Source organism: Hesperophylax consimilis, chromosome 7 (assembly GCF_061612785.1).
Source record: "Hesperophylax consimilis isolate HC1 chromosome 7, BYU_Hcon_1.0, whole genome shotgun sequence".
In the NCBI taxonomy this organism is placed as follows: Eukaryota; Metazoa; Arthropoda; class Insecta; order Trichoptera; family Limnephilidae; genus Hesperophylax; species Hesperophylax consimilis.
The window spans coordinates 19,410,653-19,424,930 of NC_142842.1; the positions used below are offsets into that span (position 1 = coordinate 19,410,653).

Below are 14,278 nucleotides of genomic sequence, written 5' to 3' on the forward strand. Positions count from 1 at the left end.
ATATGGAGTGCTAGAATGCGACCTAACGGAAGTATTTACAGCAATGTTATTATTCTTTACAATTCCTGTCACTTCTGCAGCAGCTGAAAGGTCATTTAGCAAATTAAAAATAATAAAAAATTATTTAAGAAATAAGATGGGCCAAACTCGACTCCGACATTTATCGCTAATAGCAATTGAAAACAAAACCGCATCAAGCCTGGATTTAAACAAAGTCATTGATACTTTTGCGAAAACTAAAGCTAGGAAAAAATTGTAAATATAATTGTTATTTAGTCAGTTGGTAGGCCCAACCTTTATATGAGTCGTGTAATTTCTATACCCGCTATATCAACTTTCATTGATTTGGAGAAAACCGCAAAAATCTGTCACATCTCTAGCGTACATGAGTAATTGCATTACAATTTTTTATATAATGAATTGGAGTAATAAAATTTCGAAAAGCATTTATTTTTCTATATATGTCTAGCAATAATTAAGTAATTTCGATAAATAAAATGGATAAAGCGGATTTTGATACTCACTTCGTGATTTTGAAAGTCAACTGAGCCGACATGGCGGGTTTAGAAACACACGCGTAGATCATTTTGACACACGAGCGTGGCGTCAGAGCGGCGGCCATATTGTATTTTGGCAAAATAACTGCTTGTGATTGGTTGAATCCGATATAGCGGGTTTTGATAGTAACTTTCTGTATGATATAGCGGATTTGGTTTCTCACTCGCAGTTTTAACATGGTTTTTGGTCGTGATAAGGAGGGTTTTGAAACTCAATTTTAGGCTCCTCTTGTTGCTCGCAAAAATGTGAACAAGATGTCATACTCAGATCATTTTGTCAAAAAATCGGATATAGCGGGTATAGAAATTATAGGATTCATATAATAAACCCTTGAATCTTCTCTATTTCGTTTTATTAGCCAAACCTACACCAAGTATTAATTGTAATTTTTGTTGTTACTGTTTAATATTTTTATTACCTGCCCTGCAGTCTGCAGTGCACAAAAAAGAGCTTAGTAGCTTAGCGTTTTTAAAGTGTTTGTATATTTCATATTTTTATTTGATAAAACCTAATCAGTTTACATAGCAGTAGGGCCCTATTTTTTAATTTGCCCCAGGGCCCTTGGTTACCTAGCTACGCCACTGATTACATTAGATACATGTATATAGCAAAAATGACAACATAATAATATTGCAATAACTGTAAGTATATTAAAAATAAGTACAAGTGTTGTTATGAATTGTAGGTCGATATTAGTTCCTAGCTAGGCAGATTATTTATTATCTAAGCATATTTAATCATAGAATGAAAAAGAAAACTTCAGCTGTCATCTGTCACTATCATATTGCGTTAAAAAATTACGTTAGAATCAAGTGATGATGAAGTCGCCACTATTTTTTTTTTTTCTTGAAGCCCTATAGTCGTAAATAAGGGAATTTTCCAACCTCCTGAACAAATTTAATATTTTCTTGCTCGGACATATCGTAATCTAACAGCTCTTGAGGCGTGGACAAATAAATAAATTTCTTGAAAACTGACATATCTATGGGCAACCGGCAACTGAAAACGCGCAGGCGATTAGCACATTAGCCATTGAAATACACAGGATAATAACTTGAGTTGGCCAACTGGTTTTGTTTCAGTTGCCTCGTGTTCGGATGGGCTTTTTGCTTTTTGCACGAAATGATTTTTTTGAATGTGGCCTATTATATTATAGCATAATATAATACAGGGTTTTCCAATAAGAGGTGTTATTTTGATATTCAATCGTAAAAGATAATAGGTTTCGTTGCTTGTGTGGCACGTAGCGCTGTCTTGTTGAAAGTAAACGTTGTCCAGATCAATACCATCCAATTCCGGCCATAAAAAATCATTAATCATCTCTCGATAGCGATCCTTTCACCGTAACTGTTGCTCCAGCCTCATTTTCGAAAAAGTAAGGTCCTATGACTCCGCTAGACCATAAACCGCACCAAACAGTCACACGTTGAGGATAAAGAGGATTTTCAACAATAACTCTTGGGTTTTCCGAGCCCCAGATGCGACAATTTTGCTTGTTGACGAAGCCATCGAGGTGGAAATGGGTCTCATAACTCAAGATGATTCTTTGATGGAATTCCGGATCATTTTCACGCATTTCGAGGACCCAATCAGCAAAGACACGACGTTGTTGATGATCGGCCGCCTTGAGTTCTTGTGTTAACTGAACTTTATAAGCCTTAAGACACAAATGCCTAATTCCAAAGAACGACGAGGAATGGACAAACCTGGGTTTTCTTCAACACTTTCGGCTACAGCAAGCAGCAATATTCTCGGCTGTTTTTGAGCGACGTGCACAGGTTTTATTCTTCACATCACTAAGTTGTCCCAACAGCTCGAATTTTTCCACCAATTTCTGTATTGCGGTCCGACAAGGTGCTTCACGATGACCCAAAAATGTTTGGGTTTTACGAACAGTCTCTGCCAAATTTTCACCATTTTTATAGTGAATTTTAATAATTTCAATGCGTTGTTAAAGCGTGTATCGTTCCATTTTTATTAATGGCGTATTTTCTACTTGTAAAATGTCAAAAAATGACAGCTTCAAAAGTAACATCTACCGAAATAGCGGGCTATTCAAAATAACACCTCTTATTGGAAAACCCTGTATAAACCAGAATCTGTATTATATCATTGGGTAATTTCTTATTATAGCTGCAAAATCGCTATTGCCGAGATTGTTATAACCAAGTTTACTTAATTTTATCGCAAGTAATAATATTTATGAAACGCGTTTTGAATATGTACCTTCAGGCAACATTAGAGGCTCGCACTTCTCCGCCACGCTGCCCAGCAGGCTGGTGACGCCCGCCAGCTGCCGCGTGCAGCTCTCGAGGCAGCGCGCTGCGTTCCCGTCTGGCGCCTCGCCCGCGTGGTCAAACAGCGGTAGTGTCAGGCGGTCGGCGCCTGCCTTTAGACAGAGCGCCCGCGCCCACGCCCAGCGCGTCAGCACCGCCAGCGAGCAGCCGGCCGAGCTGTGGCCGCCTGTGGCCCAGTCGCGGGCACATGCTGATAGGAAGTGGATTAGGCGCGCTTCTAACGCGATGGACAGGATGGTCTGGCGTTGGGTCAGCTGGAATAATTATGAAATTTATTTTATGAGATCGAGACAAAGTTAGTGTATCGCCCAACCCTTATTGCACACACACACGCACAGCATATTAGGGTGATGAACGAGAGGATATAAGTTCCAAGCTGCCTAAATCAGGAAAAAAACTGGCAGGATTTGTTCATGTGACACCTCATAAAAGCACCCCAGTCTGTACAGTGTAAAGACAGGGGAACTATATCGCCACCAGTTGGGCAGCGTTGTGAGCAGTGGCGGCTCGTGACTTGCTAAGAGTGCTAAGTTCGAAAAATTAGACATTATTGCTGATGTCAATAATGTTGAATTAATAATTAATTTAACACAGAATTAAGAATTTTTTTTTTTTCGAAATTCTGTTTTTTTGTATGAAGATTTTAATGAAATTTCAGTTTGGCAGTGCACTGCACCGATTTCCTGAAAATTTTCAAACAAAATCCGAATTTTCGAAAAACACAAAAATGTTTTCGTTTTCGCTACAACGACATCAATAATGCATTTTTAAATATTAAAACTCCAAACACACCCAAAATTCACAAGCTGCCACTGATTGTGAGGCGGGTTAAGGTAGGCGCTGTAGGAAGGGATGTAGGGGAAGAATGCCAGAAGACGGAATTCCACTGTAAATACGATACCTTGGAGAAAAAAAAATACATAGACTTTTTTATTTAAAAATTGTATAGCGCCCTTGAGGTAATTTTTCACAAAAACGGCGCTATATAAATCATCAAACTAACATTGTGCGGGCCGCTCCAAAAGTTTCTCCATTTCAGAGGCTGGGTCTACTATGGAAGGAGGCCGCCGAAGTAGCGCAGAACAGGACGCCTTGTCGAGGCAATGGATTCTCCACCCAAATAGAACAAGTGAAATAAAATGAGATGAGTCGTGAACCTATAGTGAAAAGGTCTATACAATAAATCTTAGGCTTTATGGCTCGTCTTTATTAGCAGATGGCAGGGATTCAAGCTGGTGAAAAGGACAATATTGTTTATATTTACGATGGAGGTGCTGATGACCGGGGTAGGTTCCACGTAGAGTGGAAGCAGCCCACAGGAGACGCACTGCTGGAAGAGTTTGGTGGGCTGCAGCAGCACTGAGGGGCCGATCTCGTTGATGGAAGATAGGATCTGTCTCTGCACGCCCATGGTGGACAGGCGCGTTATGTCTGTGTTGGTGAGGCAGAAACACTCTGGAAACATATGTGTACAATAGTACAACTTCTACTTGTTTTGGTGCCCTCTCCCATCGGAGGTTAGCAATCATCTGGGCAATCTTACACTTGCAGTCACATAGTTTACAAAGCCATTAAGTGCAATGTCGTCCTATTCTTACTTCTTCCAACTATCTGTCCCAATATCACAACAAAGATATTGATAATGAATGTGAACCATACATATCGCAATAATAAATTATTTTAAATACAAGTTTGTAATTTTAAGCGACAATTCACATTTTAGTGTACACCCGAGTGCATATTTACAAAATCTATACTATTTCAGTCAAGGTGAAAACTTTTTAAGAGGGAAATCCTTATATATGGGATAAATTGAGCCATTTTACTGAAAAACCAAACTTCTCAAGTGGGAACTTCTTAAGCGAGTTTCACTGTATTTTATTAATAAGATTGGAAGAATCATAACGATATCAAAGTCATGTCTAATGCAGTCTATAAGTTAGTTTAGGAAAAGTCTAGTAATACTCTGAGATGTAATGCTATGATGATGAGGATGAACCTCTGGGAATGAGCCCCTGGTTATCCTGAAGGAGACTATAGAAGTTGGCACAGGTGTCCATTTTTCAGACTTACCATAGCCTAGGGAGTTGGGGTAGAAGTGCTCCTCCAACCGGGGCACAGAGTAATAGGGGGTGAGGGTGTCGGCGCTGATGCGCACGTCGCACAGGTACGAACTAGGCGTGTGGGAGAGGGAGTCCCCCAGGTTCACCACGCTCAGGTAGCTGTTGGTCTCTAGGACTGTACAATCTGGAAATAAAGCACATTGTATTGTTTCCAAATTCTATATTCAAAAGTACACAAAAAGTTAAGACACGAAAAACAACTCTTGTTTCCAATATTTCGCTTGCCAATGAATAGCATCGAATCGGTCAATTTTGTTTTGTAAAGAAAAGACATTTTGCTTTGCTTAGGAGACACCTTCCGTACTAACCATAGATCTGCCCAATGTTCTCCAAAATCTATGGACAATAAAACGACATCAAGTGGAAAGCTCTTAACCCCCTTAAATGTCGGAGAGTGTCCAACTGTTTGTGAAACAAAACAACAATTTTCCAAAGGTAAGAAACAAAAACAGAAGTGTCCATAAAACACCCCGCATTTTTAAAAAGAAACTAGGGGATTCGGATACATAAAAGATTTAAAATAAAAATCTTGAACTGGTTTACTTATATAATATTAAAATTTTCCTTCAAATTGATGAATGACAAACTTAAAAAAACGTTTTTTTAGTTTGTCAACAATATAAGAAACTGGACACTTCCACTTTTGTTTCTAGGGGCTTCATATATATATCATGTTTATATCATAACACTTTTCCCTTTATTTAAAAATAAATAAAAAAATCTCCCGCTTGGGAGACAACTGTCAAAAAATAAATATTTATACAAACATATTTCCAGGTGATGTTTTACGAAAACGGTGCTATATAAATCAGCCAAATATTATTATAAACTCGTATATTATTTCTACATAAATCTGAATACAAAAGGTGTTTTCAAAGAAATAATGATCTGTATACTGTTCGCAAAATTCTAATATTTTTATTTTGAAAAATGAATTTTGACATGCACAGATAAAATGTTTTCTAGAGAGGCTATATTCATGAAATGTGAGCAAAAACCAGTAGACTGGTTAAAGCACAATTAGGCTTAAGCTTTCTGCAGGGGTAGGCAGAGAGGATGGACTGCCACACAACTCTGTCTTGGCACATACTCCTTGCTTCCTTCACATTCTTCCATGGTCTCATACATTATGAATTTCTTTGCTTTCATTTAACATTTTTAGGAATGATACTGGAATCTTTTTAATATTTTACATTATCTTTTAGATTTATCTTACTGGCTAGAATTGTACTGCTTCTTTGTCTGTATTGTTACAACTTATGGGTAGAATAGCCCCTTGTCCCTGCCTGGCACAGGTGTTTTCAGTCTTATGTAAGCGCTTAGTTTCCTGCACTGTTCACTGCGCCATCCCTGACGTAGCGGCAGCAGTGAAACGGAAGGTTCCCCTCGACGTCTCTTCTCCACTATTCCACCGTATTCATAGAGATCACGTCTGGCCACTGTGCTGCCGGGGACAGTGTGAAGGCTCACTGACTCTCGGTATATTTTGGTATGTATAAATGTATGTTGTGCCGTATAGAGACAGACTGGACCTTTTAGAATCATTTAATAGTAGCTTCTTTTAAACAAATGTAGTCTTGACGTGAGAACCGATAGAGGGATCCATCTGGTCCTTAAAATGGTTCTGGAAAGTGAGGGATGCCCTTGACTGGTCTCATACATAGTATTTTATTATTTCACAATGACACAAAAACTATTGCTTTAATTTTGGATATTTCTTACCAGGCATCTGTTCCTTGTACCACTGATCGATGTCGAAGACAATCATCATGCTCTGCACGGGAGCCAGCACGCTCTGCGGCCAGCACTCCCAGACCACCTGGCACAGATTGAGCACGCACTCGTCGCTATCGTCGGCGCGGCCCGACGTCATGGTGATGGCGTGGCACGCAAGCGCACGCCCCCCCACCACGTTCTTGGGGATGGAGGGCGAGCCCAACAGCTCCACGTTGAAGCGCAGATTGCACGTTATGAAGTTCTGGAAGAAAGATTAGGGGACAAATAAAAATATATATCAGTTACTAGGTTGCTCTAGGACTGCGAGTTAATGTTGACAAAACAAAAATGATGGTACAGAGCAGGAACCCTTCGCACAGAAGAAGAAGTAGTGCACTATTTAAAGACAACTACTCATACGAAGTGGTCGATCAATTCACCTACCTGGGCTCCAGCCTGACAGAGAACAATGAGGATCCAGCAGAAATCAGAAGAAGAATCACAGCAGCCAACAAAACATACTTCTCTTTGGTGCCAGTGTTTAAGTCACGTAGTGTCCACAGAAAAACCAAAATAACCATATATAAGACCATTGTAAGAACTGTATTGGCATATGGATGTGAGGCGCTGACACTGACAGTAAAGATGGCTGAAATGCTGGATACTTTTGAAAGAAAGGTGCTGAGAAGAATATGTGGACCGGTGAAAGAGGACGAACAGTGGCGTATCCGGCACAATAGAGAATTGTACGATATATATAAGGCCCCTAGCATCTCTGCACACATGAGACTCCTCAGGCTGAGATGGGCTGGTCATGTACAGAGAATGCCGGATACACGCGTCCCAAAAAGAATTCTGACTGGTTACCCAGGTGGAAAGAGAAAAGTGGGAAGACCCAGACTGAGGTGGGAAGATGAGGTAAGAGGGGATGCAGCACAGCTTCTCCAGGTGACAAACTGGAAGTCAGCCGCTGAGGACAGGAGGAGTTGGAGGCGACTGTTGCAGGAGGCCAAAGCTCGATATGGGCTGTAGCGCCATCGAAGAAGAAGAAGAAGGTTGCTCTTGGAAATTAAATTAAGTTGTGTTGTATTATGTATTATCCCTATTCACTGGGTGATAATTATTGTATTTGACAATAAATAATAAATCCAATATTTCATTTCCAACGTCCATTGAAAAAAAAATGAGAATCTAACTTATAAAGAGAAGTAAACTTTATACTTGTATTTTTAATTTCACGTACCAATATTACTGTGCCAGAACTACACACGGTCGGAATTACAAAATGACGAAATTACAAATAGAGAGAATTACACCTATTGGAATTAAACCCAACAAAAAAAATCTGTATTTAATTGGTTTATATTTTAGAGCACTTAAGTATGTTAAATTTTAAAGAAAAACTAAAAAAAAAGACAGATTAGGTTTTTTTAAAGGGTTTAATTCCTGAAGGTGTAATTTAACCCGCCAATGGTGACACAAAATTGACTTACTTAGCGCCGGTCTGTCTTACTGTGATTTTCAGTTTCATACATAACTATTGTAAATGTAGGAAATATATATTTAAAAAAGTACATGTTTGTTTTATCATAAAAAAGAGACATATTTGGTGATGCCGGTCTCACAGACTGGGTTAACGCTAACACTTCAGTATGTGCGCCTGCATAGGGGCCGTTCTAGTATTACGTAAGCAGATTTATTACAATTATTTACCCCCTCTTCCCTCTTGTCACCAAAAGTAAGCAAAGCTCTTACCCCCCCCTCCCATGCTTACGTAAAAATTGGTACATATATGCATTTTCTGTTAATGTATTCTGTTTTTTTATTGATTCATAAGCAGCACTTATAAAATAGACTTAGGATAGAGGACTTTAATGCACATAATATTCATTTAAACAAACTTTATTGACACAGTGGGAATCCCCGAATATGTATTCGGTTTTCAAACATAGACAATGTGTGGGTTGCCAATGTGTAAAAAAAAAAATAACTACTGCTGAGCAGTGCTGACGTAATCACTATCTCGACCCCCCACCCCCCCATGTCATCAAAAATAAGCAAAGCAAAGACCTCCCTGCCCCCCTATAGTGCTTACATAATACTTGAACGGCCCCATAGCCATTGCGGGATGGTCTGTCTATCGGGGATGCGCAATCGGGCAGCTACTCGAAACCACAGCCCGAATCGACAGAGAAAAAAAAATTGCAGTTTTTTAAAAACATGGTCTCACAGACAAATACGTCACCAGTCACGGGTTAAGTAGGTATAAATATCTTCATATGTAATTTCATCAGTTCGACAATTCTGGCAGTGTAATATTGGTATGTGGAATTTACAGTCTAGGTGGGTGCACTAATAGATTGTAACGTCAAAGACTTGTGCAAGTTTGGATTGCCAGGGTAGTGCCTGATTATTGTTTTGTAGAGTTTTTTTTTTTCGTGTGGCTGCCCTGCGATCGGTTGGACGGGCGAGCAAAAATAACGCGGGTAGATAGAGGGGAACAATACGGGAACAAGACGGGAGACGACGATTCCGCGGTGCGCGTGGCGTTTTGCGAGAAAAAATGGATATTACAAAATAATAAAAAAGATCACGCGGATACCATGAACCGATCCTTCGGAGTCTTTCCGTGTAAATTAACAAAACATAAAAGAGTTTTTTTGACTCCTGCGCGAGATCAGCCGGTTCTCAGTTCGAGTGTGGTTGTTCGGTGAGATTGAAATGTTGAAGGATACAGACTTTCCGTGTAGACTAACCAAACATAAAACAAACGTTTTGACTCCTGTGTGAGATCGGCTTGTTCTTTGTTCGAGTGTTGTTGTTTGGTGAGATTAAAATATACAATCAGTTATTTGGATTAAAAAATGGTTTTATTTGTGAGTGGTTTTGAAGAGTAATGCCTTGGAGACTACACTGGATTACCAAGCATGCTGTCGGGGTGACGCAAAGATGAAGCATCATTGTCCCGTTAAACGTTCAATGGATGCTAATTAATTGAGGATGGCTTCGCGCACTCCTTCCCACGAATCTCTACCCGGAGCTAACTCATACGGATTTCGTGGAGACCTGTCGTCCTGCTCACTGCTGGCGGACTCTCCAAACACCTTCAAACATGATCAAGGTTCTTCAATGCTTTTATACATTATGTCTCCTTGCCTTACCCCCATCATAGCCCTGGTGATTGACAAGGGTCCATGCTCATCAGAAGATGACATCAGACGTGACAAGATCAATGTTGAGACTAAGGAGTTAATAAATGACACCTACCTCGTAGAGATACCCCCCTCCATTGAGGGTGGTCTTTCCTTCGTAGGTCAGGGCATACATAGCGGCAAGGGGGAAGCCTTCCTCATGTCGGTCTAGTGAGGAGTACACCACCCACAGGTAGCTGAATGCTCGGGGGTCATCACACGGCTCCTACGCATAAAAACCAACAAATTTACAACATTTGGATAAAATAACTGGTAATTGCGATACATCCAATATCATCACGGAGCTAAATCCCAGGGTTGGATTTGGCCTCTTCCGCAAATGTTCTCCACTGGCTGTAGTCCCTCACCACTCGCCTTCAATCCCCCATGCTTCCCATCCTGCTCCAATCCTTTTGCACACAATCCAGCCACTTCTTATTCGGTCTGATTCTGGGTCACTTCCTATCATCTGGCTTTCTTTCTACATGGCTTTGGAACCTACAGAATCTTACATTACATTTAAATAATATTCTCTCCTATTAAAACTTAAAGCGTCTGTTCAAATTTAAACTTAAACGAGAAAATAACACACTGTCTCCATAATTCTGTCTGAAATTTATTTGGTTTTAAAAGAAAAAATTAATAATAAACTCCCCGTTGGCCACACCAGACAAAGTTAAGGAAAGAAACTTCAGGGGCTGTGCGAGAAGAGGCTGGGCTGCTGAAGTAGCCAAGGAAGGGAAAAATCTTTTGAATCCAATCTTAGGAAACACTTCTTTGCAAATAGAGTAGTGGAGTTGCATGGAACAATTCTCCACAGCATGTCATCGATGTTACTAATATAACCCAATTTAAAGCTCGATCGGTTTGTTATTTGGAGAGAAGAAAGGATTAACTTATTTCAAAATTGAAAACAACTCAATTACTGTTAAACTGTGAAATCAGATATAGTTATTGATATGCTTTGCAACTCACCAGAAATCCGAAATGAGTGATTGGCAATCCATCGGTACTAGGAGGTGATGTATACTCCAGCTTCAGCGTGATCAGATTCCACAGTTGAAAAGCACCAAAGTTGAAGGCAATAAAAACACTGGCTAGCTGCGGCACGTACAATACATTGGTAACAAAGACTTTCTCTCTCGTCGCTCGCAATCTGACCGTGTTATCGGGATTGTGCATTATGTATTGAAGGTTGTGGAAGCATCCCTCATTGATTTGGATGGCGATGTGGTCTTCCTTTTGACAGGCGATGGCCCTCTGTTCGTGGATCACGTCGATGTCGTCGATAGACAGGACGACTAAATCGGCGAGGTTCAATTCGTCTCGAATCAGCTCTTCTTGGCCGCTGTTGGCGTGGAGGATGGCTGGAAGAGAAATTAAAGTAAGTTTATTGAAATTCTAATATGTATGTACATATAAACATGTTTAATCTTTTCAATGCGGACGTTAAAAAACATACGCATTTCACTGCGTAAAAACATGTATGTTGAAACTTTTCAGAAATCTTCTAATGGGGAAACAACTACATAAAAGGATTAAATACGCAGGACCATTTAAAACACATCAGCTGCGACTAGGATCCACAGTACACAAGATTGGCTAAATATTCATCATGGGACAATAAACAGAATGCCAAAACATTTCTTAATTGATGAGTGTTTTTTCAAAACTCAACATTATTTGAGGTCATATTTTTCCGGGACCAATTGATTTTTTTAAATTTCTTTGTATCTAAAGCCCCTACTATACGTTGGCCCAAAGCATTAGGCCAACATTGGCATCAACCCGCCAACATGTGAACGCCGTTGGCGGATTGGCGCCATGATTCTTTTATGTGTGCATGAAACCTGACAATAATCGGATTGGCCGGCCAATGTTGGCAGCCAACATGTGCAATAACCAATATACACCAAATGCTCCTGTACGCATTGTACTAAGGGCATAAGAGATAAAAGGTAATAAAACTCAGATTCTTCCTCAAAAAATGTAAATTGAACATAAATACGAAAGATGTAACAAATTTGCATACACAGTTTAACACATTCGATACCAGGAGGTTTTGTCATTAAAATTACTTATGATTGGTCCGCCCGTGGGAGTGATTGGCACTGAAGCTGTTAACCCCTAGAGCAATTTTGGGAGATATTTCTCCCAGAAGTCAAGCACCCTTAGAGTCTTTTTAGGAAATATTTCTCCCATATAAATATGTGAAACTAACTATATAAATAACCATATTAGTTGAGTCACCTTCTATGCAGCTCTGCCTGCTGAGATCAAACGCCAGAGCCATGCCCCCCTGAGTGCCGATAACGACAGTGCCATCGAAGCACTGCAGGGGTCCCTCTGGGAGCCTTTCCACATACTGTAGGCAGGACACGCGGCAGTCCACGCGCACAGCGCGCAGCACCCTGGAGCCCTGACAGTGGAACAGGCAGACCATGCCCCCGATCAGGTCGCACTCCAGCCCTACCAGCAGCTGCATGGTGTGCTCCAGCAGAGGGGTGGGCAGCTCGTAGACACATGTTACTTTGGTTCGCAAATCCCTGGCAACATTCATAAGTAACTCATTAACATTATTATAAGCATTAATATATTATATATAGGTAATTAGTGTTTTTAATAATTTAATATTTTAAAGAAGAAAGGGTTGTTAAATGAGGCTACAGGTGTTTCCAAATTAACAATGTGGAATAAGCAGGGGTTTTTCCTACCATAATTATACGAACTTGTATTAGAGTCTATAATTCAAATAGACAAACATATCTGGGAGAGCGAACGAATTATATTATATTAATTTATTAAATTATATAAACAGTTATTTACAGACTATTTTTTGATATTCTCCTACATATTTACGCTATTTATGTCTTCACAATAATATTTTCTAACCTCACTATTGGATCTCTGTTAACAAATTTCAGCCGGGTATTTTATTATTATTATATCAATTCTCCAAAGACTTAATACAATAGTATAGTGATTATATTATCCTACATTTTTTAAGACCTAATCTGGTTGTTTTTAGATTGCACAAATAAAGAAATCCTTTGGTTTGGAGTTTAGGAAGTCGTCAAATTTCTCAAAGAATGTATTTCATAAATCTATCTTTTGACTTCTCAAAATATCTATCTTTTGACTTCTCAAAATATTTTCCTTTCCTACAACTCAAGCTGATAATACATCGGCGTTTGATTTTCTTTATGAAAAACTGACTACAATTTGGGTATCAACAAATAATTTAGTTTTTTTTTTCGTTTCATAGCTTTAATAAATAGCATTTTTAAACAAATAGTGTGTTTAAAAACGTCATATTAGCCAAGTGGCCGAACATGATACAGTAGTTAAAACTTGAATATTTTGAAAATATGATTCGCACTAAAACACACAAAGTAACAAATATTACTGTGTTAGAATATTAAAAGAAGTAGCCTTTTGGCACAGAGTGAAATAGTATTTGCTTGTCAATTTGTATAAATTAGTGAGTTGGTATCACAACTTTGTGATAGTTCACTGAAGTTAGAATAAAATTTATTATATTTATTTATTATAATTTATATTATTTATAATTTATCATCAAGTTAGAATAAAATTTATTTTTAAAAGTATTTGCATTGCCAAGAACGTAAATTGCCATATATGTACCAAAAATTACACGAAGTTGTGAGATGTCGTGATAAATTTTAAAGGGAATATAACTATAACAAAATTGATTATACAAAATAACTTACCGTAAAATAGCTCCAAAGGTCCATGCTGCAATTTTGTGTCCAGTCACTACATTGATTACTATAAATTTTGCTCCATTTGTTAGCCAGGCAAAGCGAGAGTTCTGTAAGACACCTCCATTGACAAAACTGTAATCTAGAAAGTTAAAAATGACAAACATTAATTAGATTTAACATAAGAAAGGGTCAAATTATCGGTATATATTCAAACGATTACAGAAACCTTTTGATTGTTGTTCAGTGTAGTAAAAGTAAAATATAAATATTTTTGTTTGTACCTTCGACCTCTTCTTTATTGTGTTGCAAAAATGTCGTTACCGATGGAGGCAACTTCACAGCACCCGCGACAGTGCTAACCGAGTCTTGAGATTTCATTTCGAAATATCTGAAACATAATATTTACAATGTATCAAATAAGGAAAGCAACAAGGAAAACCTCCCAGGAACCAGATCAAAGCAGGTGATATTGAAGGGGTTATATTCCGTAAATTATGGTGATACAAGCGAATCAGAAAAGCTTTATTAGATCAAATACTTACCGAAATATACGTAAAGTGAAATTAAAAGCATTTGTCAAATAGTAGTGTCGATTTAAATCAATTTGGACAAATATAAAATATTTTTTGACGTACAGTTCAAAAAACGTTAGCGCGTTGAAAAAGAAA

At 38.8% G+C, this 14,278-nt stretch overlaps 1 protein-coding gene across 2 annotated transcripts in view; it reads right to left on the reverse strand.

The window, feature by feature from the left end:
• LOC149422430 (uncharacterized) overlaps nucleotides 1–14,278 on the reverse strand; it is a 51,812-nt gene extending 37,534 nt beyond the window's left edge. For both annotated transcript variants that reach the window (XM_089633288.1, XM_089633287.1), the window contains exons 1-10: nucleotides 14,153–14,278; nucleotides 13,892–13,998; nucleotides 13,617–13,749; nucleotides 12,136–12,431; nucleotides 10,861–11,252; nucleotides 9,962–10,111; nucleotides 6,701–6,956; nucleotides 4,929–5,102; nucleotides 4,120–4,310; nucleotides 2,785–3,109 (exon numbers count right to left, since the gene is read on the reverse strand). In XM_089633288.1, coding sequence (XP_089489414.1) covers nucleotides 2,785–3,109; nucleotides 4,120–4,310; nucleotides 4,929–5,102; nucleotides 6,701–6,956; nucleotides 9,962–10,111; nucleotides 10,861–11,252; nucleotides 12,136–12,431; nucleotides 13,617–13,749; nucleotides 13,892–13,988 — 2,014 coding nt within the window. In that variant the 5' untranslated portion in view covers nucleotides 13,989–13,998; nucleotides 14,153–14,278. The remainder of the gene's footprint in view (nucleotides 1–2,784; nucleotides 3,110–4,119; nucleotides 4,311–4,928; nucleotides 5,103–6,700; nucleotides 6,957–9,961; nucleotides 10,112–10,860; nucleotides 11,253–12,135; nucleotides 12,432–13,616; nucleotides 13,750–13,891; nucleotides 13,999–14,152) is intronic.